The sequence below is a fragment of the Halichoerus grypus genome, chromosome 1 (assembly GCF_964656455.1).
Source record: "Halichoerus grypus chromosome 1, mHalGry1.hap1.1, whole genome shotgun sequence".
Taxonomy (NCBI): domain Eukaryota; kingdom Metazoa; phylum Chordata; class Mammalia; order Carnivora; family Phocidae; genus Halichoerus; species Halichoerus grypus.
Window position 1 is genome coordinate 102,803,661 of NC_135712.1, and position 26,437 is coordinate 102,830,097.

The 26,437-nt window shown below is 40.3% G+C and overlaps 1 protein-coding gene across 1 annotated transcript in view; it reads right to left on the reverse strand.

The window, feature by feature from the left end:
- Positions 1–26,437, reverse strand: part of LOC118551455 (IQCJ-SCHIP1 readthrough transcript protein) — a 737,664-nt gene that overhangs the window by 530,532 nt on the left and 180,695 nt on the right. Inside the window, exons 2-3 of the mRNA XM_078069950.1 lie at positions 20,998–21,062; positions 7,873–7,953 (exon numbers count right to left, since the gene is read on the reverse strand). Of these exons, the coding sequence (XP_077926076.1) occupies positions 7,873–7,953; positions 20,998–21,062 (146 nt within the window). The remainder of the gene's footprint in view (positions 1–7,872; positions 7,954–20,997; positions 21,063–26,437) is intronic.

Here is a 26,437-nt window from a genome sequence, read left to right on the forward strand (position 1 = left end):
TTTATGTGTATTCTCCCATTCAATCCTTACCACAAGTGGAATGTGAGGAAGGCACTATTACCATCATAATGGTAGTTTTTGCCTGCCCAACATTAATTTTTCTTTCATTTTGTTCCAGCACTCACCTTTCACTGGGGACCCACCAATCCATGGCCACAATGTTGGGAGAGCCCACACGAGAATGAAGTTATAATATCCTGAGCAGAGCTTACAGAAGAAGGAGGACAGAGATGTCTGATGATGCTTGACTACCTGGGTCTATATATGCTTGAAGCACATTAGCCCCTGGATGTTTCTGTTACGTGATCCAATATAATCTCTTTTTAATACATAAGTTAGTTTGAGTTGAGTTTCTTTTACTCACAACCAGGAGTCCTCGACAAGTTTCAGGAAACAAGATGGGAGCTAACTGACAGACCCGACATTTGGACCAGATCCCCTGTCTTTCCATTACATTGTGCTCCCCCCTCATGGTTCAGCAAAAGGCAGAAAGGGAGAAGAAATCAAGGTGATGGATTTGGCGTGTCACATACTGACTTTGAGTAGATAAATAGAAACCCTATTTGTTTAAGCCTGTTTAATTTTCTATGTGTGACTAAAAGCTACCCTAACAGATAAGCCATGTTTTCATTATTTGGTGTCTGCCTCAACCCTGTATCCTGTCACAAACCTGCTCAAAGGCCAGCGAAGGGCCACTGCATGCAACAGGCAGGTTTTCCGCAGAATTTGCCTGTATCTCTAAGCCTGCTTCCACTCCATTCCAGTTTCTGCCTAGTTTGTAACTCCTGACTTCATTTGATTGTTGGTACTTCCTAAGCATCATGGACTTATGCCCTTCTGGATCTTTCTGCAGGTTCCTTCACCAACACCTATGACCACCTTGATGGTCAGGAACTCCCAAATCCCTCACAGATGGAATTTGGGCAACTTGGGCCTTTTCTCTAGAACACTCTTCTTTCTGAAGATTGAGAAAGCACTTTAGAAATAAGGCACACAGAAGCTACTTAGTCTATGGAAGAGACCAGTGGCTCTCTGAGATATTAACCATGCAAAAAGAGTGTCAGATTAGGCTAATCCAGGTAACTCTTTTCCAAGAAGTCTTCTTCCTCCACTAGACTGTGAATCCCTTGAGGGCAGTGTCCATCATATTGCCACAGTTCTAGAAATATGGTTAGTAGGTGATCAACAAATATATTCTCCTAATATTGTAGTCCAGAAATAACTCAATAAATCCTCAAAGAAGAAAAAGTTTTACCTCATGAGGAAGTGTGCTTAGAAACTAAACGTGTTTATTATATTCCTCAGCTCTGTGACCTCTGTTTGGAACTTTCTTATATTTTCCATCTCTTTACTGAAGTTCTCACTGTGCTCATCCATTCTCCTCCCAAGTTCAGTGAGTACTTTTATGAGCATTAAATTCTTTATTATATAAATTACTTATCTCTGTTTCATTAAGGTTTTCTTTTTTGTTGGTTTTGTTTTGTTTCCTGAAGCTTTATTTTGTTCTTTCATTTGGAACATGTTCCTCTGTTTCTTCATTTTGCTTGATACTCCCTACTGGTTTCTATGTGTGAGATGAAACAGCCACCTCTCTGAGTCTTAAATGGCTGGCCTTGTGCAGCAGGTGAACCCTGCCCTAGCAGCTGGCTGTCTCTCAACCTTTGTGACATCCAAACAGCCCATTTTATTTCTAATAGCTCCCAGTAGCGGAAGGTGTGCCAAGACCCCTAAGTGTCCTAAGGGGGAGGCTCATAATCAGAACCTAAATTCAGGCTGATTGGAAGCCAAGCCCTCAGGCAGCAGCTTTTAAAGTATGTAAATATATACATTCCTGTGGGGCCACAGTTGTAAACTCTGTTGGCTTCCAGAGCCAGGTGATCTGGAGATGTCCCCTGGGTGGCTATAGCAAAATTTGGGGTTCTAGACAAGTGTATTACCTCCTTTCTGGGAGATTTGGGTGAGCTGCAGTGAGGTGTAGAGAGAGCACAAAGATGGCATCCCCAGGCCTATATTCCCTGGGAGCATCTCTGTAGCCTATAGATGTGTGCCAAATCTGAAGCCTGCCCCTAAGGCCCACGCTCCAGGTCAAGCAAATAGACCTCTTTCACAGAGAGGCTAAGGGTGTGTTTCATCTGCTGTCTATTCAGGGCCCTAGGGCGGTAGGCTGCCAAGAATTGTCTTTCCAGCTGTTACAGTCCCACAGGACCCAGGAATGCGAGCCCCCTGGCCACCAGGGCCAAGCGACCAAGAGGTTTCCCCCGGTCAGCCGCAAAACCCAGGGCACCAGATGTAAAGGCCGGGACACCAGACATGTATAAGAGCTCCCTTCCAAGACATGTTAGGGCTCCGGAGTGTGGCAGAGGGACAGTTCAAGGACAGTGCCTGCGCTCTGAGGACTTAGAAAAGGTTGACAGGCAGTCCTTCAATGTGTGTTTAATTAAAAGTCTGCCCTTTAGGTTGCAGCTATGATGATAAGCTAATAGGCCTCTTTCACATCAATACTGAGCTCCTGGGTCTGTTGCCTCTTGCTGTGCCCCTGGGGCGGTAGCTGTTTAAGACTCTTCCTCTGTTGGTTACAGTCCTATGGGGACGGCTAGTGCCACCAGAGCCAGGCGGTATAGAGACATCCCCTGGCAGCAGCAGCAAAAATCAGGGCCCCAAACAAAACTATTAGCTCCTTTCTCTAAGATTCCAGTGAGCTGGAGCAAGGCAGAGGGACAGCACAAAGATGGCATCCACTGGCCTCCATTCCCTGAGACCCGCTCTGTAGGCTCCCAGATATGTTTAAAACCAGAAGCCTGTCACTCAGGCCAAAGCCCCTGGACCAGCAAATAGACCTCTTTCTCAGAAAGGTGGATGTGTGTTTCAGTCTGCTGTCTATGCAGTGCCCTGGGAGTGGTGGTCTGCCAAGAACTATCTCTAATTGCCATAATCCCGTGGGATACAGGACCTCTTTCTCAGAGAGGGAGAAGAGGGAGAGGGAGAAAGAAAAGAGAGAGAAAAAAAGTCAAGAAATAAAAAGAAAAAATTTAAAAAGATGGTGCCCACTAGCTTTAGCAAGGCAGAGAGCAGGAAGATGGCTCCCACCATTCTCTGACCCAAGAGAAAATCCCAGCACGCCTCTGGCTCTCAGACCCATACTTCAAAATTAGGAGACCAGTCTTTTTCACATAAAGTCTGGGCACTTTTCAAAGGGCTACTTCTGCATGGGGTCCTGGGACAGGTGAGTCTGCACACAGGCCCTTTAAGAGCCCTGCCTCAGGTGGCCATAGCCCTGCAGGTCTCATGGGCATTGGAACCCCTCTGATCTTCGAAGCCAAATGTTTTGCAGGCTTGTCTTTCAGGTGCCGGTCTTAGTATTTGGGGTGCCTGATGTACAGTACAATCCTTCATTCCTCAGGAGGAACTTCTGTATTTTGAGTTCCCTCCTGACTCTGAGTCACTGTACTGGGGTTGGGGTTTACTGAAAGATTATGTCCCAGCCTTTCCTACCTGTTTTTATGTGGTTTCCCTCTCGTTTGCCCGATATAAAGGGGTTGCTCTGCCAGTTTTCAGGTTTGTTTTTTTTCCCAAGGGATATTGTTCCATATGTAGCTGTAAATTCAGTATGTCTGTGGGAGGAGGTGAATTCAGGATCTCCTGCATTAGCCATCTTGAACTGAACTCCCCAGAAACTAAGTGTGTTTACAGAGATACAAGTTTTGCTCAGTTTACTTCTCATTAGTTGTGCTCTTTGGGCAGAATACTAACATTACTGGCCTACATTGTGCTTACCCACAAAATAGTAATAACAATAACCTCTGTGCAATTCTTGTAAGGAATCTAAGTCAGCCTCAAACCTGTGCTAATCATATACATTGATATGATATGCTGGGTTCCTAAGGATCCTTAAGGGCAATATTTTATTAGCCCAATTTGGCATAAAAACATGATTGGAAACAGTATAACTCCATGGAAAAGATACATTAGGTCATTTTTTTAAAAATTTTCTCATTGAAAGCTCATTACAATCCTTTTTGACATGGTTAGTGTTATCATTTTACAGAGGAATGCAACTGTGGCCCAGATAGGTAAGCAGTGTTCCCAAGGTCACACAGTGGGTAAAGAGCAGAGCTGGGATTTCTCCTATTTGCTCTAACTCCAAGGTCTATGCTCTCAACCATTCTTCCCTCATGTCTTCTTTAAATTAAACTTTTGACCAAAGTTGATAGGCATTACTCTCAAACAAATGACATTTAACAAGGCTTTATCAAGAAATATCTTTGAAATTCTTCTGGGAATTGTCTTTTTCTTCCAGTGTAGACACTGTCTACACTGTCTGTCTGTCTATGTGTGTCTCTCTCTCTTTTATAGAATCTAAATGTTGTTTCATCACTAGATCATCAAATACATTAATAAAAAATGAGAGAAATTGGATACATTTAACAAGCAGATGTTCAAAAGATGACTTGTAGTCAATAGATGCCTATGTTGTCCATAACAAAATAAATATTTTGCTAAAACAACAGGAGAGGGATTGCACACAGTTAATGAACAACTGTTAAGTGATGGTTTGTATTCAGAAGATGCGTTTTAGATCTTACTACAACATATAACATGTGACCCCCCCCATGTGAAGGGTAGCAGTTTTATGGGATTTGGAGAGTCTGTTTCCTTCCTTTCAGTCAGGCCGCTGTGCTAGAGCCTGTGTTCCTTTGATGTGTGCCTTCATCCCCAGGCCCTCATTCCAGCCTTGCCTCTTAAGAATACATTTGTCTTTAGTCTTAGAGTTGCGTTGAGAGCCTTTACTGTGGTGCTTTCACTATTACTTTTGCTTTCACTAAATTTTCTGACTTGAGAGGCTTGCCTTTGCTTGATCTTCAGAAAACCTGCCTTTCACCTCCCCCAAATGACTTTTTATTAATAGCTGTGCAACCTTGATTGCTTCTTCCCTTTTGACACAGTCCTTTAATCCTTCAAGTCTAAAACTCAAAATTACCCGTTAACGGTTGCATTCATGAACCAGGTAATGTACCCTTCCTGACATTTCCTCTAAATTCCACCCCCACACTCACATGTGTTCTTTCCCTGCAGGTCTCTACTTCTTTCCACTGATACTTTGCACTCCACATAGAGGTTGAGGCTTTCTTATCAAATTGTTTTCTTTTTAGTTGGCCTGAGTGTGAGGAAACAACTAAGAGTCTTTCCTGCCCCATCCAACCCTGACCTCAAGTTCTCACTAGTGCAGGTATATGATGGAGGCGGCCCACACTTGAGAACAGTTCTCATCTTCCTTATTGTCTTTTATGTTCACAGATTGGCCTGCCAAGGTGCATCCCACCTCAGGGCTTGCAGAGGTTGGACTGTCCAGAAAAACCTTCATTGGAACCTACTAACCCTCTCCTCCTTGTCAGGGAAGGGAAAGGAAAGTTTCCAGGAAAGCAGATTTTATAGCATAGTAAATCCTCACTTCCCTCACTTCTCTCGATGTTCAGCAGGTTCCCACCAACAAAAGCCAGAAGACCCTGAAAGGAAGCCTGTGAAGTCTGACAGTGACTCTGGAACCTGGGACAAAGCCCCATCTTTCATAGCCAGTGCTCTGCAGGTCTAAAGAAAATCCCTTGGGAAGTGGGAATGAGGGTTTGCCAAGATCCACCCTTTTGAGGATGCCAAGGTCAGTCTGAGGGAGACAGTCCCAGCAGAGCAAGGGACACAATGAAAGGCACAGCCTACACCATCGGTGGGGACTTAGGGGAGACCAGATGACCCTTCTCACAGAGCCCCAACCCTTAGAGCTATTTTTAAGGAATCAATGTCTAGGAGTTAAGTGTTTCCCATTAATGGGAATCTGGGGCACATAAGGGGTGGGAGAGGTAATACCAAGGAGAAAGGGCAACTAGGAAGAGGAGAGAATACAGAGGAGAACAAGCTGCACAGCTGTAGGAAAGATCTAATGTGTTTAGAGGGGAGATGTTCAACCTGTCATAAGTGTTAAGAATTTTAAAAACCAGATTAGACAAGTGTCACTGAACTGGAGTTCCCGATGGGACTCAAATTCCATTATTGGACAAGATTAAGTTTTCTCTCCCTCATCCCCCTCCAGTGAGTGGAAATGGGGTTCAGAGTTATTAGAAGAGATAAAACCATTCTGTTTTCACCTTACTGAGCTGAGACTCCTCCATCAAGCCAGCTACAGGGAAAGTCCCAGACTCTCTGAGCTGGCTGGAATCTCAGCCAGAGAGTTTTTTTTCTTGCCTGCTCCTTCTCCTGGCACCTGCCCCTCTGCCTACATCTTAGGGATGATGAAAACCAAAAAAGACCGGAGAGGTTTCCTAGCTTCATTTCAGCATTCAAAACAAACACTCTAATTTTTCACACAAACAACTTTCCATTCTAGCACTTTTTCATTTAAGAGGTTGCATAAAATGTGGTAGCCTGATTTATTATTCATTTAGTAACCATGACACAGAGTTTCCTAGTGAGGGACCTAACAGATTCAGAAGCCATGTTTGAATTTTATCTTGACGGTATCTCTATGTTCTCACTCAGAGACAAGCTTTTTATTGATAACCAGGGTTAATGTAAATTGGCAGGGGTTTATGTTAATATTTGCTTTTATCCAGCAGGATATTATATATCTGCATCATTTTTGTTCCTAAATCCATGGCTTATTGTTCTTCAAAGTTGTACACCTCAAGGCTCCCTTCTTCAGGGTGACTTATTTTCTAAAAGATTTCTCTTTGGGCTTTTCTGCAAATAATCAGTGGTCCTAGCCAAGCTCAGACATGTTTAAATTCTCCGATACATGCCTCTCAGCGTGTTAAGCTGTGTGTGTGTGTGTGTGTGTGTGTGTGTGTGTGATATTACATAGGATCTCACTGAAAATTCTTATATGCACCCCTGAGGGAAAATCAGAATGGGAAAGGATCACAGAAAGCAAGCATAGTTTAAAATTGCTTCTAAGGTGATTATGATAGGTCCCTTCTTTACTTAAATATGGTCTTAGAAAGTTGCTATTTTGTTCTAGAATATAGCCTGTCTCACTTTGGAAGTTGCCTGTTTCATTTTTGTTAATATTGAGGTGTTCTTAGCACTATCTTTTTTAATAAAAGATTTATTTATTTATTTGAGAGAGAGAGGATGTGAGCAGGGGACGGGGCAGAGGGAGAAGGAGAAAGGTAATCCCAAGCAGACTCTGTGAGGGGCCCCTGAGGTGGGGGCCCTGACTCAGGACTGAGGCAGAGCTTGATCTCAAGACCCTGAGATCATGACCTGAGCTGAAATCAAGAGTCAGATGCTTAACTAACTGAGCCATACAGGTGTCCCTTCTTAGCACCCTCTTTATGTAACAGTCATTTGTAGTGGGGAAGGGGACTCACATTTGGCCTTATTAAGAGAGAATAAAAAGGAAAATGACAGGAAGTGAAGAGAAAAAGAAGAGATATTTTTCCAAAATATATGGATGAGAGGTGGAATGGAAATACGAGGAAGAGGATTGAAAGTGTGTGTGTGTGTGTGTGTATATAATAAGGAAATGGCCCAATGTAAAAATAGCCAAGTTATTCCAAGGTGGAATCAATGAAGTAACTGAGATGAAAGACAGTGGAAAATGCTAGTGGATGCTGAAGAGCTGCACTCTGCCTAAAAAGGGAAAAACCAAGAAATGAGGACATAGTGACAGTAAAATAATCCCCAAAACTATCCAGCAGATGGTGCTGTTTGCCCAAAACAGTTTTGTTGCTGCTCAGAACAAAGAGGAAATAATGTTCAACATATAGATGTGAAATAAATAAATGCTTAATTCTTGTACTCCCAAATTCCAGAGTAGTCTAGAAGTTCATAAAACAAGAACTATAAAACTAATGCTTTATTGTAAACTTTGAAATAACTTACATTTTCACCTTTGATTCCGGGGGCTGTAGATTGAGGTGATATTTTTCAATATTATTCTCCATATCCATGGCCATCTGGTGACTAGAAACAGAAATAATGGCTCAATATAGCTGAACCTAGACAACCTTTATAGCAATAAAACTGCTAATTTATATTTATTTGAAAAAGCAGATATACATCCAATTTTGTTCATTTTAATTAATCCACAGAGGCTTAAAGGTTGCTATTGATGGATAATGGATAAATAACCATACCATAAAAAGAAAATATTGTTTTGCCTTTTACCTTTTCTGTTCTTTTGATTTTTACTCCTTAGCTCAACATTCATATTTAAGGCATGAAAATCATTTCCTTTAAGCAAAGAAGAAAACAAAATATTGGGCCATTTCAGGGGGAGAAAAAAACATAAGGAGAGTATTATAAATCCCATGGCATTGTCTAAGTTGTAGAGAGGATCTCATTCATTCTCAGCCCAATGGTGCCACCGCCATTGAACCTCTCCTCCTTTCATTCTGTAAGCTTTTGCAGAGCTCCCGCTATGAACAAAGCATGAATCCCCACCCTGGAAAACTCCTGGCAGGGGTCTATAGATATATGATCACTGCTCCTATGGGCTTATTAGGCAATCACTGGGTGCTACAATGATCAAGGAAGATTTCATGGAGATGGTGGTAATTGATGTGGGTTTTGAAGAATGGACAGGAATTAGGTAAGTTGAGATGTGAAAGGTAATACATATGAGAGAGAGATTAAAACAAAGGATTAGAGGTGAAAAATTTCAGGCTATTTTCAGAAAGAGCAATTTGGTGAAAATGCAGGATAAAAGTAGGAAATAAGTTTGGATAAGCAGAAAACTAGTAGTCATTGGCCACAAATTGTATATAAAACACTGTCATAGATATTTTACATGTATTATCTTATTCAATTCTCACAGTAGCCTCTACCAATTAAGTATTTTCCCCATTGTACAGCTGAGAAATCTGAAGCTCAAAGAGATTATGTTTGAGCAGGAAAGAGCAAGATGGCAGAGCAGTAGGAGACCTGGATTTCATCTAGTCACAGGAATTCAGCTGGATAGGGATCAAACCATTCTGAACACCTACGAACTCAACAGGAGATCGAAGAAAAGAATAGCAACAACTCTCTGAACAGAAAAGCGACCACTTTCTGGAAGGTAGGACATGCAAAGAAGTGAATCCGAGGTGATATTCGGGAGGATAGACAGCGGGGGAGGGGCCTCCAATGGCCGCTTCTGGCAAGTGACAGAGCAGCGGAGCACAAAATTGGAATTTTTTAGAAGTCTGCTCTGCTGAGGGATGTCGCTCCAGTGGCTAAGCAGGGGCTGGAACCCTCGCGGGACAGTGTGGTCTCAGGACCCTCGGGGTCACGAAAGACGGGGGGTGTCTGAGTGTGGCAGAGCTCCCAGGTATCGGAGCAGGGAAGCCGGCTGCAGAGACGGAGCCGAGGAGTGGGCTCTCAGCTCGGGGTTGCCATAAACCATGACCCGCTGCGCAGTCGGGCCACTGCTCTTCCAGCAGGGACCCAACAAGTGACAGATCCGGGGAGACTCTCCTTCCACCCCTGGGAGGAGTGGCACAGGAGTGCACCGTGGGGATCTGCTGGGTTTGGAGACTACACACGGGGTCGGGTGCCAGAGATAGAAATGCTCGGTCACAGGCCGGGTGAGCACGGAGTGCGGCTGGAGACCGGGGAGATGGGAGTGACTGACTGCTTTTCTCTGGGGGCACACTGAGGAGTGGGGCCCCAAGTTCTCAGCTCCTCCGGGGCAGAGATTGGGAGGCCACCATTTTCACTCTTGTCCTCCAAAGCTGTATGGAAAGCTTGCAGGGAACAAAAGCTCCCGAGAGCAAAGCGGAGCAGATTACATAGCCCGGACCGGCAAGGGCGGGGCAATTCCACCTCTGGCAAAGACATTTGGGAACCACGGCAACAGGCCCCTCCCCCAGAAGATCAGCAAGAACAGCCAGCCAAGACCAAGTCTGCCGATCAATGAGAACGGCAGAACGCCAGCGCTAGGGGAATACTGCACAGAGAATTCATGGCTTTTTTCCCATGATTCTTTAGTCTTTCAAAGTTAAATTTTTTTAACTGTCTTTTTTTTTTAATTTTTCTTTTTCCCTTTTTCAACCAACATCTTATCAATCCCTTTTTTAAAAAAATCTTTTTTATTTTTCATTTTTAGAGTCGTATTATAGCCCTTCATAGTAGTTACCCTTATTTTTGGTATATATATAAGTTGTTCTCTCTTTAAAATTTTGTGGTACAGTTTCTTCTAACAGATCAAAATATACCCTAAATCACTAGTGTATGGCTTTGTTCTAGTCTCCTGCCTGATCACATTCTCTCCCTTTTTTTTTTTAAATCCTCTTCTTTCTTTTTTCAACCAACTTCTTATCTTATCAATTCCTTTTATAAAATCTTTTATAATTTTCATCTTTACAGTCATATTCCATCCATTCATCGTATTAACCCTTATTTTTGTACGTATATAAGTTTTTCTTTCTTTAAAATTTTGGGAGGCACTTTCTTCTAACAGACCAAAATACGCCCAAAATCTAGTGTGTGGCACTGATCCATGCACCAGCCTGATCATATTTGGTCATATTCTGTTTTCTTTGTTTTGTTTTGTTTTGTTTTTGTTTGTTTTTATCTTTTTCTTTTTTTTTCTTTCTTTCTTTCCCTTTCTTTTCCCCCAGTTTCAGGTCTTTTCTGATTTGTTTAGTGTATATTTCCTGGGGATGTTGTTACCCTGTTAGCATTTTGTTCTCTCATTCTTCTATTCTCCTCTGGACAAATTGACAAGATGGAAAAAATCACCTCAACAAAAAGAACAAGAGACAGTACCGACTGCCAGGGACCTAATCAATACGGACGTTAGTAAGATGTCGGAACTAGAGTTCAGAATGATGATTTTAAAGATACTAGCTGGGCTTGAAAAAAGCATGGAAGTTATTAGAGAAACGCTTTCTGGAGAAATAAAAGAACTAAAATCTAACCAAGTCGAAATCAAAAAGGCTATTAATGAGGTGCAATCAAAAATGGAGGCGCTAACTGCTAGGATAAATGAGGCAGAAGAGAGAATTAGTGATATAGAAGACCAAATGATGGAAAATAAAGAAGCTGAGAAAAAGAGAGATAAACAACTACTGGATCACGAGGGCAGAATTCAAGAGATAAGTAATACAATAAGACGAAACAATATTAGAATAATTGGGATCCCAGAAGAAGAAGAAAGAGAGAGGGGCAGAAGGTATATTGGAGCAAATTATAGCAGAGAACTTCCCTAATTTGGGGAAGGAAACAGGCATCAAAATCCAGGAAGCACAGAGAACCCCTCTCAAAATCAATAAAAAGGGGTCAACACCCCGACATCTAAGAGCAAAACTTACAAGTCTCAGAGACAAACAGAAAATCCTGAAAGCAGCTCAGGAGAAGAGAACTGTAACCTACAATGGTAGAAACATTAGATTGGTAACAAACCTATCCACAGAGACCTAGCAGGCCAGAAAGGACTGGCATGATATATTCAGAGCACTAAATGAGAAAAATATACAGCCAAGCATTCTACATCCAGCTAGGCTCTCATTGAAAATAGAAGGAGAGATAAAAAACTTCCAGGACAAACAAAAACTAAAGGAATTTGCAAACACAAAACCAGCCCTACAAGAAATATTGAAAGGGGTCCTCTAAGCAAAGAGAGAGCCTAAAAGTAACATAGGCCAGAAAGGAACACAGACAATATACAGTAACAGTCACCTCACAGGCAATACAATGGCACTAAATTCATATCTTTCAATAGTTACCCTGAATGTAAATGGGTTAAATGCCCCAATCAAAAGACACAGGCTATCAGATTGGATAAAAAAACAAGACCCATCGATATGCTGTCTGCAAGAGACTCATTTTAGACCCAAAGACACCCCCAGATTGAAACTGAGGGGATGGAAAACTATTTACCATGCTAATGGACACCAAAAGAAAGCTGGGATGGCAATCCTTATATCAGACAAATTAGATTTTAAACCAAAGACTGTAATAAGAGATGAGGAAGGACACTATATCCTACTTAAAGGGTCTATCCAACAAGAAGATCTAACAATTGTAAATATCTATGCCCCTAACATGGGAGCAGCCAATTATATAAGGCAATTAATAACAAAAGCAAAGAAACACATCGACAACAATACAATAATAGTGGGGGACTTTAACACCCCCCTCACTGAAATGGACAGATCATCTAAGCAAAAGATCAACAAGGAAATAAAGGCTTTAAATGACACATTGGACCAAATGGACTTCACAGATATATTCAGAACATTCCATCCCAAAGCAACAGAATACACATTCTTCTTTAGTGCCCATGAACATTCTCCAAAATAGATCACATCCTAGGTCACAAATCAGGTCTCAACCGGTACCAAAAGATTAGTATTATTCCCTGCATATTTTCAGACCACAGTCCTTTGAAACTAGAACTCAATCACAAGAGGAAAGTTGGAAAGAACTCAAATACATGGAGGCTAAAGAGCATCGTACTAAAGAATGAATGGGTCAACCAGGAAATTAAAGAAGAATTAAAAAAATTCATGGAAACAAATGAAAATGAAAACACCACTGTTCCAAATCTTTGGGATGCAGCAAAGGCAGTCCTAAGAGGAAAGTATATAGCAATATAAGCCTTTCTCAAGAAACAAGAAAGGTCTCAAATACACAACCTAACCCTACACCTAAAGGAGCTGGAGAAAGAACAGCAAATAAAGCCTAAACCCAGCAGGAGAAGAGAAATAACAAAGATCAGAGCAGAAATCAATGAAATAGAAACCAAAAGAACAGTAGAACAGATCAATGAAACTAGGAGCTGGTTCTTTGAAAGAATCAACAAGATTGATAAACCCCTGGCCAGACTTATCAAAAAGAAAAGAGAAATAACCCAAATAAATAAAATCATGAATGAAAGAGGAGAGATCACAACCAACACCAAAGAAATACAAACAATTATAAGAACATATTATGAGCACCTATATGCCAGCAAATTAGATAATCTGGAAGAAACGGATGCATTCCTAGAGATGTATCAACTACCAAAACTGAACCAGGAAGAAATAGAAAACCTGAACAGACCTATAACCACTAAGGAAATTGAAGCAGTCATCAAAAATCTCCCAACAAACAAAAGCCCAGGGCCAGATGGCTTCCCAGTGGAATTCTACCAAACATTTAAAGAAGAATTAATACCTATTCTTCTGAAACTGTTCCAAAAAATAGAAATAGAAGGAAAACTTCCAAGCTCGTTTTATGAGGCCACCATTACCTTGATCCCCAAACCAGACAAAGACCCCATCAAGAAGGAGAATTACAGACCAATACCCTTGATGAACATGGATGCAAAAATTCTCACCAAAATACTAGCCAACAGGGTTCAACAGTACATTAAAAGGATTATTCACCACGACCAAGTGGGATTTATCCCTGGGCTGCAAGGTTGGTTCAACATCCACAAATCAATCAATGACACAATACATTGATAAAACAAAGAACAAGAACCATATGATCCTCTCAACAGATGCAGAAAAAGCATTTGACAAATACAGCATCCTTTCTTGATCAAAACTCTCCAGAGTATAGGGATAGAGGGTACATACCTCAATATCATAAAAGTCATCTATGAAAAATCCACAGCGAATATCATTCTCAATGGGGAAAAACTGAGAGCTTTCCCCCTAAGGTCAGGAACACGGCAGGGATGTCCGCTATCACCACTGCTATTCAACATAGTAGTAGAAGTCCTAGCCACAGCAATCAGACAACAAAAAGAAATAAAAGGCATCCAAATCGGCAAAGAAGAAGTCAAACTCTCACTCTTTGCAGATGATATGATACTTTATGTGGAAAACCCAAAAGACTCCACCCCAAAACTGCTAGAACTCATACAGGAATTCAGTAAAGTGGCAGGATAGAAAATCAATGCACAGAAATCAGTGGCATTCCTATACACCAACAACAAGACAGAGGAAAGAGAAATTAAGGAGTCGATCCCATTTACAATTGCACCCAAAACCATAAGATACCTAGGAATAAATCTAACCAAAGAGGCAAAGGATCTGGACTCAGAAAACTATAAAATACTCATAAAAGAAATTGAGGAAGACACAAATGGAAAAACGTTCCATGCTCATGGATTGGAAGAATAAATATTGTGAAGATGTCAATGCTACCTAGAGCAATCTACACATTCAATGCAATCCCTATCAAAATACCATCCACTTTTTTCGAAGAAATGGAACAAATAATCCTAAAATTTGTATGGAACCAGAAAAGACCCTGAATAGCCAGAGGAATGTTGAAAAAGAAAAGCAAAGCTGGCGGCATCACAATTCCGGACTTCAAGCTCTATTACAAAGCTGTCATCATCAAGACAGTATGGTACTGGCACAAAAACAGACACATAGATCAATGGAACAGAATAGAGAGCCCAGAAATGGACCCTCAACTCTACGGTCAACTCATCTTCGACAAAGCAGGAAAGAATGTCCAATGGAAAAAAGACAATCTCTTCAACAAAATGTGTTGGGAAAATTGGACAGTCACATGCAGAAGAATGAAACTGGACCATTTCCTTACACCACACACAAAAATAGACTCCAAATGGTTGAAAGACCTAAACGTGAGACAGGAGTCCATCAAAATCCTACAGGAGAACACAGGCAGCAACCTCTTCGACCTCAGCCGCAGCAACTTCTTCCTAGAAACATCGCTGAAGGCAAGGGAAGCAAGGGCTAAAATGAACTATTGGGACCTCATCAAGATCAAAAGGTTTTGCACAGCAAAAGAAACAGTCAACAAAACCAAAAGACAAATGACAGAATGGGAGAAGATATTTGTAAATGACATATCAGATAAAGGGCTAGTATCCAGAATCTATAAAGAACTTATCAAACTCAATACCCAAAGAACAAATGATCCAATCAAGAAATGGGCAGAAGACATGAATAGACATTTTTCCAAAGAAGACATCCAAATGGCCAACAGACACATGAAAAAGTGCTCAACATCACTCGGCATCAGGGAAATCCAAGTCAAAACCTCAATGAGATACCACCTCACACCAGTCAGAATGGCTAAAATTAACAAGTCAGGAAACAGCAGATGTTGGCGGGGATGCGGAGAAAGGGGAACCCTCCTACGCTGTTGGTGGGAATTATAGCTGGTGCAGCCACTCTGGAAAACAGTATGGAGATTCCTCAAAAAGTTGAAAATAGAGCTACCCTATGATCCAGCAATTGCACTACTGGGTATTTACCCCAAAGATACAAAAGTAGGGATCTGAAGGGGTACATGCACCCCGATGTTTATAGCAGCAATGTCCACAATAGCCAAACTTGGACAGAGCCAAGATGTCCATCGACAGATGAATGGATCGAGAAGATGTGGTATATATATACAATGGAATATTATGCAGCCATCAAAAGGAATGAAATCTTGCCATTTGCAATGACGTGGTTGGATCTGGAGGGTATTATGCTGAGTGAAATAAGTCAATCAGAGAAAGACATGTATCATATGACCTCACTGATATGAGGAATTCTTAATCTCAGGAAACAAACTGAGGGTTGCTGGAGTCGTGAGGGTGGGAGGGATGGTGTGTCTGGGTGATAGACATTGGGGAGGGTATGTGCTGTGGTGAGTGCTGTGAATTGTGTAAGACTGTTGAATCACAGACCTGTACCTCTGAAACAAATAATACATTATATGTTAAAAAAAAAAAAGAAGAAGAAGATAGCAGGAGGGGAAGAATGAAGGGGGGGGAATCGGAGGGGGAGACAAACCATGAGAGACTATGGACTCTGAGAAACAAACTGAGGGTTCTAGAGGGGAGGGGGGCGGGGGGATGGGTTAGCCTGGTGATGGGTATTAAGGAGGGCACGTTCTGCATGGAGCACTGGGTGTTATGCACAAACAATGAATCATGGAACACTACATCTAAAACTAATGATGTAATGTATGGGGATTAACATAACATAATAAAAAAAAGAAAGAGATTATGTTTGAGTCACTATACAGCAGAAGCCACGTTAAAACTCAAGTCTCACAACCACAAAATACTGCTTGAAGGATTTTAATATAATACTTATTAAACTTAATCGTACTGACTGTGGTTTTCATAGGTCAAATATTTGGCAACCCAATCCATTACATGCCTGTGCTAAGGGTGTGTGTGTGTACGTGTGTGTGCATGTGTGTTTAAAACTGAAACAAAAATTTCAGGGAACATTATTTCCCCAACTACATGTAATGTATGTTGATTTCTTTTATTATATTTCAGATTTTTTAAATTATATTTTACTGGTGTCCCATAAAATTGATTTAACAAACCATCAGTGGATTGTTATCTACAGTGTGAAAAACATTGCTGCAAGGAAACATAAAGCATTTGGAGTGGGGAAACTTGAATGGGATGTTTAAGGGCAATTTTTGGTAGGAGTGAGCAAAGGGAATGATGGAAAATATTTAGGAAGGTATTCAAATTGGTCTGATAATAAGGACCAGGATTGTGTTTTTAGGAAAGAAAAGAAAAAGATTAAAAAAAAATTGTGCTGATGGTATCTAGGATTTTCTCCTCTTTTGAAAGGAATAACCAAGAAGTTTGGAAACACGTGGTAGATTACATAAATTCCTATGCAGCCAGTAGATGGAGCCATCAGCACAATATAGCTTTGTGGTTGCCCAGCTGGGATGTTGAGAGGTAAGGGAAAAAACCACTCTTGTTTGCTCTGCGCCATTTGTATTCTGGGTCCATTATTAATTCATCCTTACTCATTCATAAATATATTGTATGTCTCCTATGTGTCAGAAATGATGCAGAACACGAATGGTACAATGGTGAAAACACTAGACATGGTCCCTGTCGTACGGTTTTACAATCTAGATGATGGCTGTTAAACAAATAATTACAAGTGTGATGTATGCTATTAAAGGGGAAACACAGAGGGACCTAATCCAGAGTTGATGGGCATGAAAAGTCTTGTTTTTACAAGACTATGATCTTGTAGGGACAACAGCCTTATAGCAAAGATACTTTAAGATTTTGTTAATTAAACCCCTTAATAACATATTAGCAAACTGGGCAATAGAGATACATGTGAGGTGTTGTGGGACCTGTAATTATGCAGCAACCAAAGGCAAAGCTCAAGTTTTCATAAAAAGAAAAAAAATTACAGTATTAATAAATTTGCTAATTTGGGGTTATAATTTATACAAACTCAACAAACTATAAACTATGAATACCTGTAGGTTTAATTGAATAGGTTTAGCTCATTCCATCAATAATTATCTGTGGGTAATAAAATGATGATATGTGAGGTGAATGTGTGACTAGCAATCACACATTTCCCACCAGAAACCCAGTCTGATTCAATATTTACAACAAATAGCAGTCACCCTAAGGTCTTATTTAAGTTAATAAATGATTATCAAAAACAATACAGTCATAAGCAGGCTCTTAATTAATGGCCTTACTAATTTCTCTTCTGTTTATGGGCACATAGAAAGCTTTATTGAGTACGTGCATGTATGTGTATACAAATGCATTGGATTGGCCCTGCATTAAGTCTCAAGTAGAATAAAGTTGCAGCTTGCCCTCCCTTCACACTGACTGTCTACCACAAAACCCTGTTGAGCATTCAGAATAAATGTAATGTTCCAAGACGGAATAACTGATCAACTGCTATGACACCCCTATCACCTAACTTATGGTCATTGCAAGTAGCTGAGATGAGTTACATCAGCACAGCTATACTGAAATGCCTAACTACTCACTCAAAGTACACCAATTTTTCAATCAAATTTGACAACTTTCAAGGACACAGCCCTGCCCGAAAGCCAACCAGGAAAATCTCTAGAATTCCAGGCAAAGGGGTATAGGTTGTTAGGGTGGCAGCCGCTGTTTTCTCTCTGTCCTGGACAAACATGAAAGGAAAGCTTACCCCACAGGCCTGTGTGCTTTGAGGGGAGACTTTAATTCCCATATCTGAAATTCCTCAATCATGATAAGGAAAAATATGCATGCAAAGCAGATTGGCCATTTCCAAAAGCTTTTAGCTTCCCCAGGCTTCTGGATAACAAGGAAAGAATAGGGGAGGAAGGAGGAGGCAGAAGTCCACATATCTGCCATTAATCTTCACAAATCTTCCTGAGAGCAGAGAGCTGGGAAAGATACATGCTGGTATTAGTGAGAAGTTTAATACAAAGCTGTGGTCAATTAGCAAGGAAAAAAAACTTCTGGAGTTCACTTCTTACATTAAAATCAATAATGAAATACCAGCATAACCAAATTTAATAGATAAAAGTGATGAGGAGAACAAAGGCAGGAGAAATGTAGATAAAATTAAATTTCCTTACAACTTGCAGCCTATTGACAAATACCTGAGACATGCAGAGTGTGACATTCCTCAAGGAACTCCTGGCTGCCTTAATAATGTTGATGTTTTGCTAGAGACTAAAGGCAACCTTAGTTTGAGACCAGCCAGACCTCCAGGATCCTGTAAGTCTTCTTTAGCATATGGAAATCCATTTAGAGACTTTCTTTATCTCTACCCTCCCCCCACAGCCTAAAAGTATATAATCAGTCACTCCTCATGACCCCAGTGCAGCTCTTTATGCTCACTGGTCCTGTCCCCATGCTTTAATAAAAACACCTTTTTGCACCAAAAATGTATCAAGAATTCTTTCTTGACCGATTGCTCAGTGGCCCCATGTCGAAAGGGCTGAAAGTCACAGAGAAAGTGTGTCCTAAGAGAATTAAGCTACATGAGATTACTGAATAACCAAAAGGAATCTAAAATGCACCTAGACCACTGGTTCTCATCCCTAGTTCCTCACTCGAATCACATGAAGTCAGCTTTGAAGATATACTAATTTAAGGACTTCATCCCCAGTGATTCAGATTCAGTTTGTCTAGGGTAGAGGTTATGCCAAGGCTTATACCATTTTTATTAATCAGGTGATTCTAAGGGCATCCAGGATGAAGAACCACTGATCTCATGTCATTACCACCCTAATCTCCATAGAGGAAAATCTTTCTACTTACACAGCCAAAAACTTTTTAATTATTATTGTTTACATATTGCTAGTGATGATGGTGGGGGTGATGAGAACTGAACTAATTTATTCTTAGTTATTCATATTAATGAGACTAGACATGATAAGAATAAATTAAATCTGAAGATAACCCAGAAACTTCATTTAATCAAAGGGCTGAAACTGTCCTTCAAGCGATGACATGGCAAATGCTTAGAATCATGGAGATAGAATGAACCTGAAAGTGTCTAGTCCAAATAGCCACCGGGACAGAAAGAGAAGGAGCTGACTGGCACTGTGCTATTGTGCATGTCTTATTTAATGCTCTCACTAAGACTGTCAATCAGTGTTACTATCTTCATTTTTAAAGATGAGGAAGCTGGGTTCAGGGGGGTTAAATAATTGTCACAAACCTAGGATAAAATCAGAAAGAGGAATCACATCCAAGATTTCCCATTTTCAGGAATGCTTTCCATAGCACTTCCGATGGATGGCCATTTCACTCTTCTTGGGCAGCTCTAGTATCTGTCATCTCACTCCGTAACAAAGAAGTCCATTCTGTTGGGCAGGCAGCATTTTTACAGAAATTATTTTTTTTCTGAGTCACAAAGCTGTCTCTCCATAAATCCTGCTCACAGATTCTTGTTATGCTCTCTAGAGCAAGAAGAGCAATTTAGCCCCTTCTAAATAGGAAAATTCCTTCAAATGTTTAAGGAAAGCCATTATGTTCCCCCTGAGATTTCTTTTCTCCAACTACACATACTCAGCTCTTTGTAATAGTTTCACGTGATTTCAGAACCCTCACAATTTTAATTGACCTCCTCTGATGCTTTTGGGAACGTCTATGCGGTTTTTATTTTATTTTATTTTATTTTAGAAAGAGAGAGAGAGAGAGCAAGTGAGCGGGGGCCAGCAAGGGAGAAGGAGAGAGAGAATCCTAAGCAGGCCCCATTGTGGTGGGTGGGGTGGAGCCCACGGAGGGGCTTGACGTCACGGACCCTGAGATCAAGACCTGAGCCAAAATCAAGAGTTGGACGCTTAACAGACTAAGCCACCCAGGTGCCCCTCTATGTGCTTTTTAAATGTGATGACCAGAGCCACTGGTGACATCCACATGGTCTTTGCATTGGGACTTAGCCAGTGGTTGAGAGCAGGAGCTCTGGTGGCATCCAAGTTCTTACCCTCACTACTCTTAAATATACTTAGACAAGTGCTGAACATCTCTAAGCCTCTTTCCCTGTTGATAAAATGGAAATAGTACCTATGTCAAAGGCTGTAATCAGAATTCTATGAGGAAACATCTGTAAGCATTCACGAATATGGAGGATATTGTAAATGCTCAGTAAATGATAGTTCATTTTTTCTTTTATCTTGACAATGCATGGCTATTGATTAGTCTAATATTGTAATATTTTTAGAAGCCATATAAAATCATGGTCTCATGTTAATATCAGATAAAACCTCTAAGCATCTATTCACAAATTGAAATCAGAATATATCTCTCACATGCTCTAATTGCTCAATTTTTTAAAAATTGAAATGAAAACTTTACTTGTATCCTGTTAAATTTCATCTCTTTCTTTCTTGCCTTTTTTTCAGCGCAGTTTTGTCCCATTCTGTAGTATTATTTTAAATGTTCATTCTATTGGTCTTAGTGTTACATTTATGCTTTTTGCAAATTTTATGACTGTCTTCTATACACGTCATTGATTAAAAGCCAAAAACAGGGCAGGGTTGTTAAGTTTTAAGCCCTCAGACACAGCACCACATCTCCATGCATCATATTATTCTGTTAATCAGGACAGCTTGTGTGTCATAGCTCAACTAGCCTTAAATCTATCTAACTGTATCTCAAATGAGCCGTATTTCTGGGTCCTGACTACAATGATACCGTAAGAAACTGTGGAATTTACTTATTCATTCTTCATTTCAAGGTAAATATTCATTTACCTTGCCAGGTATTTTTTTTTTCTTGCAAGCTTTTTAACCTCAAATATAATTTAATTTCCTTTGGTATTTTTTACTTACTTTTCAAGTAAATATTTTCCATCATTAACTTGTTCTAAAGGATTCTGCAATCTTTTCATTTCTTCCTGTGAAAAAGAAAAGAAGTATCTTACAAATTGACCCCATGTACTTGTGGGTAATAATATTTGAGTATTTGTTGTTTGCAAAATTGAGATAACACACTGTTGAGAGTTCTGGACTTTGCAATGGATAAGTGCTTAAACATACAATAAAATTTGATCCTCGATCAAATTAGAATACAATACTGCCTCTCAAATTGTGTGATTTCTTTTTATGCCACTAAAGATAATACTTCCTGTTATTTTCCCAGAGTGGGGATGTGTTTATATGGATCCACTCGTGCTCTTCCCAGATTTACTCTGTTAACAGTATTATGTTTGCTGGTTGCTGGGTGAAGGGCTCTAATGAGCATGTGCTGGGTTTGGCCATTCAGCAATCATCCTCTCCTGTCTCTTGGTAACTCTAGGTAATCTCGTCCCTGAGTCACAGCGCTCAGAAATGCACAAGACACACACACACACACACACACACACACACACACACACACACACACACACACACCCCTTCCCTGCATTTCAGGCATCCATAGTTTCTGTAATCCCATTCTTCAGGCCACAGTGATTTGCTCAGGGATATGACAGAAGCCACTACTTGCATCTTCACAAAAACTGCTAAAGTGCCAAGAGGAAGCCCCAATTAGAATTAATTACACATTTGTGCCTACAAGACCATCAGGACTAGTCTCAACATGCTTCTAAACTACCAGACATCCAAGTCTCCTAGGTCATCCCCCAAATTTATATTTGCACCTGACCTCTCCTCTAAACTCCTCCCTCTACACCACTTTCTTACTTAACAGCTCCAGATGCATGTCCGATGGGCATCTCAAGTTCAAAACCAAAGTCTAGATTTCCTTGCCTCCACCCTCCCACCCAAAACTTTTTTTTTTAATTTTATTTTATTATGTTAGTCACCATACATTACATCATTAGTTTTTGATGTAGTGTTCCATGATTCATTGTTTGCATATAACACCCAGTGCTCCATTCAATATGTGCCCTCTTTAATACCCATCACCGGGCTAACCCATCCCGCCACCCCCCTCCCCTCTAAAACCCTGTTTGTTTCTCAGAGTCCATAGTCTCTCATGGTTCGTCTCCCCCTCTGATTCCACCCCCCCCTTCATTTTTCCCTTCCTACTATCTTCTTTTTTTTTTTTTTAACATATAATGTATTATTTGCAAAACTTCTTCTTCACCACTTCTTCCTCATTTTAGCAAGTGGCATCACTATTCACCTAGATATGCAGAGCTAAAACCTAGGAGTCAGCCTTTATGCCTTTGTTTCTCTCACGGCACACAATCAGCTAATCTTGTTGATTCAACTTCAAAACATATCCAGAACTGACCTCTGCTTCTCAGTGTGGTCTAAGCCAACAGTGAGTGTCCTATCTCTGTTTCCCATATTGGCCCACTTCAGTCAATTCTCCTTACATCAGCCAGCATGATCTTTTAGTACCTAGGCTTTCATTTTGAAGTGTGTGAAATGCACATATCGTAAACATACAACTTTTGACAAATGCATACACTGGCAGAACCACCACCCAAAAATGAAATAAAGAACATTTCTCTCTCTAGGAAGTTCCTTTCCAATTCTTCTCTCTCAATTCCCCTCTCCTGTTCTGATTTCTATCATCATAGATTAATTTGGCTTATTCTAGAACTTCATATAAAATTACCTATTCTTTTGTGTCTGGTTTAATTCACTCAGCATTATATTTTGAAATTAGTTGCTCAACCAATGTTAACTGTTTAAACTTCACTTTGGTATCTAGAGAAGAATTTTCATTTTTTTTCTCTGAATTCTAGAGTATAAGGATTTTGAAGTGTGAAGAACCCTGGAACAAATGTAAGTATTTGCTATGGTAAGAGCTACTAACTGGAAGAAAAAGTAACACAGCAGAGAGGATGGATGTCAAAGAAAACAGCTAAGGAACCAATGCCCTAGTGATACTGTGAACCTCTGGGTCGAACTGGAGCTTGAAACCAGCATATTGATGGATTTTTCAGTTTCATGATCCAATAGACTCTCTTATTTGCTTAAGGCACTTTTGCTTAAGATTTCTATTTTCTTTCAGTTGAAAGAATCCAAACTCAGAAGTGATAGTATGAGCCATAACCTAGGGCTACTACTATATACAAAACCCTAACTTAGATGAGGCATGGAACTATAGAAGTTCAGAACTGGGCAGTTTTGTTTTGTCAGTGTCTTAAAAAATGTGTTATTCAGAAGAATAATAGATGAAGCAGGTCATGGTCTTCAGTTCCTTTTTATTAAATACTGCTGCTTTTATATCCAATATTGGCATAACAAATTTCAGATGATGAACATTTCTGCATCTTCTGTAAAACTGCTGTATAAGACACTGTACCTTTTGCTACAGGTTCTCTCATATAAAAGAATAAAATTTTAGGATTTACTACGAGGGGTATTTTCCCATTCTGATACAATAGTGCACTTCTTTTCATCAACAATAACAATTTATAAGTCTTACGGAGGTTGTTTATTTTGCCTTGAAGCTTACGCTAAATTACTCAGTTGTCAGAACTACTTTTTCCATGCTGTTAGTACAATTATACACCCTTCTTTCACTATATGGTGTGTGAAATTCCTTATTTTTATTTTTTTATTTTTCTAAAGATTTTATTTATTCACTTGAGAAAGAGAGAATGAGAGAGAGAGCACATGAGAAGGGGGAGGGTTAGAGGGAGATGCAGACTCCCTGCCGAGCAGGGAGCCCAATGCGGGACTCGATCCTGGGACTCCAGGATCATGACCTGAGCTGAAGGCAGTCGCTTAACCAACTGAGCCACCCAGGCAATTCCTTATTTTTATTTTAATTCTTTTACATGTGTGCTTTTCACAGTAAGTGGAAGCCAGTACAAGATCGGCAGAGTATATATATGATAAATGGATAAGAAGATAAAGATGATTAATAGGTAGGTAAGTAGGTAGATAGACAGAGCAAGCATCCTTTTCACTCTTACACATGGCTTTTTATTTTCAAGGTAAAACCAACTCTTCGGCACTACAGACACTGGTTTCTTATTCTAAGAAAAAGTCTCCACATTTATCCTCTATCTTACCCCAAACCTCCAACCCTCCCACCTAATCCTTCATCATATCCTATCCCACCTCCAGTGACATAAGCAATAGATGAAGCAGCTGTTATACAGACAGGAAATAGATTGAATAAGAATCCATAGTTATTCTTGAAAACCAAAGGAGGATTTTTAGGTCATGAACGTGTTCTTTTTTACCCCCTGGATTATGATTAGGAGGTAAGTTAGGTTAGTAGTCCCAGTACTTCTTCTCTAAGATGTGCCTGTGGCGTGCTTTCTTCTTTTCTTTTTCCCTGGGGATTTGGGGGGCAGGAAATAAAGGGCTTTTGCACTCTGTGCCAGCCACTCTCCTTTCCCTGGTTCTTTCATTGCAGAAAGCTTGCTGTGTGGGGAGGGCTTTGATGCAGTACTTTATTCAATCTGACTATCCACGTTCTAGGAAATCATATTAAACATAAGGTCAATGACTAACAAGAGCTTTCTGAACAGCTGTTCTGCTGACAATTTGGAGGATTGATTTCATCATTTGGTTATTTAAGCTAACTATACAAAAACACTTCAATTCAATTGGCCTGGAAGTTCCAAAACATGTCCTCATTTTCTTGGAAATGGATGAGGAAGTTGCTTGCTTAACAGATCTTCACTTGGAGTTTCACTTTTTGAGTAAGTTTTGTTTCAATTTACCATTAAAATCATATACAAATTGGTCTTTCCCATCACTGGTTTCTCCACTAGTCCTTTTTGTCTCTGATTTCATATCTGGCAATGACATTTCCCTACTAGAAACCACCAGTAGCTTCCCAGTGATTTGAGGATAGATTCCAAATTCCTCAGCCAAGGTCTGGTGCAACAGGGCCCAGCTGTCTCTCCCCACTCCACCTCATGTACCCTGCCTACACACTCCCTCCCTAAGTCTGGTAATAGGAAACTTCACATAATCCTGGAACTCACATCCTCTCTTACTGGACATTCAATAACAGTGTGTCCCCAATTATTCTACTTGCCCACTCCCACTCTTCCTTCAGGAAGCCCCCAACATTATTCTTCTCCATAGAAGCTTTCAGAACTCAACAGGAGGGTAAAATACCTTGCCTTGCTTCCTTAGCAAACCATGGTGATCCCTATTTTAGCATTACCTCTCTACCTGATGCACAGTGCCACCCCACCACTAAGATCCTTGAAGTCAGAGATGGTGACTTGCTCACACTGAGATGCCTATTCCCCAGTGAGGCATTTAGGAGGTGCTTAATAAATATCTGTTGAATAAATAAATGATAAATGAATTGAATGCACTATTCAAACTGAAGTGAAAAGAAATCTTAGTAGCTTAATGGCCCCACAAATCCCAAGAAATCGTATGTCCTCTGCTGATTCTTCTCTACCTCTCCCAATAAACTTTTTTTAAAATCATTTGGTAACTTTCTCTTTTTATTTAACATTATATTTTTCCAGCTTTACTGAGGTATAATTGACAATTTAAAATTATATATATTTAAAGTGTACTACTTGATGATTTGATATATGTAAACATTGTGAAATAATCACCATAATCAAGCTAATTAACATATCCATCACATTACATAGTTACCATTTCTTTCTTTTCCTTCCTTCCTTCCTTCCTTCCTTCCTTCCTTCCTTCCTTCCCCTTCCCTTCCCCTCTCCTTTCTTTTTTTTTTTGGTGTAGTAAAAACACTTAAGATCTACCCTCTTAGCAAATTTCAAGTATACACTACAGTATTGTTAACTGTATACTGTTGTTCATTAGATCTCTAAAAGTTACTTATCTCGCATAACTGAAACTTTGTTCTGCTTGACCAACATCTCCCTATTCATACCCTTGACTCATCCCCACTCTCCTCTGAGTTCTGGGAGGTCAAAATTTTGGGCTTTATCAACCAGGCCCCTTTGTCCTGTGGCCTTGGATAGGATTTGAGTAGTGGGAGGCACTGCATAATATCAGAGGTTAGCAGAAGAGAGAAGTTGGAGTATTTATTCTCTTTTCTCCTGTCTCTTATGAAACACAGACTGGTGTTACTAGAGGCCACAGCTCCCATGGGGTGGCCTCTCCCACAAGGTGTTTCTTACCGTAGTCCCATAACTGCTCCCATTTCTTGCCCCTTCAAGGCCTTTCTTTCCTTTTCTTCCTTTCCCTTCCTTATTGTTGCCTTTTCTAGCTATCGATAGGCCAAATGCAGCACCATCCCTTGTGATTTTCCCTACACCCAGCCCATATCTATGTAGCCACTCCATTAACTCTTTCAATCACCCTTTTAAATGAGTCATATGTCTTCTTACTGGACTCGACTGACATGCCCTGA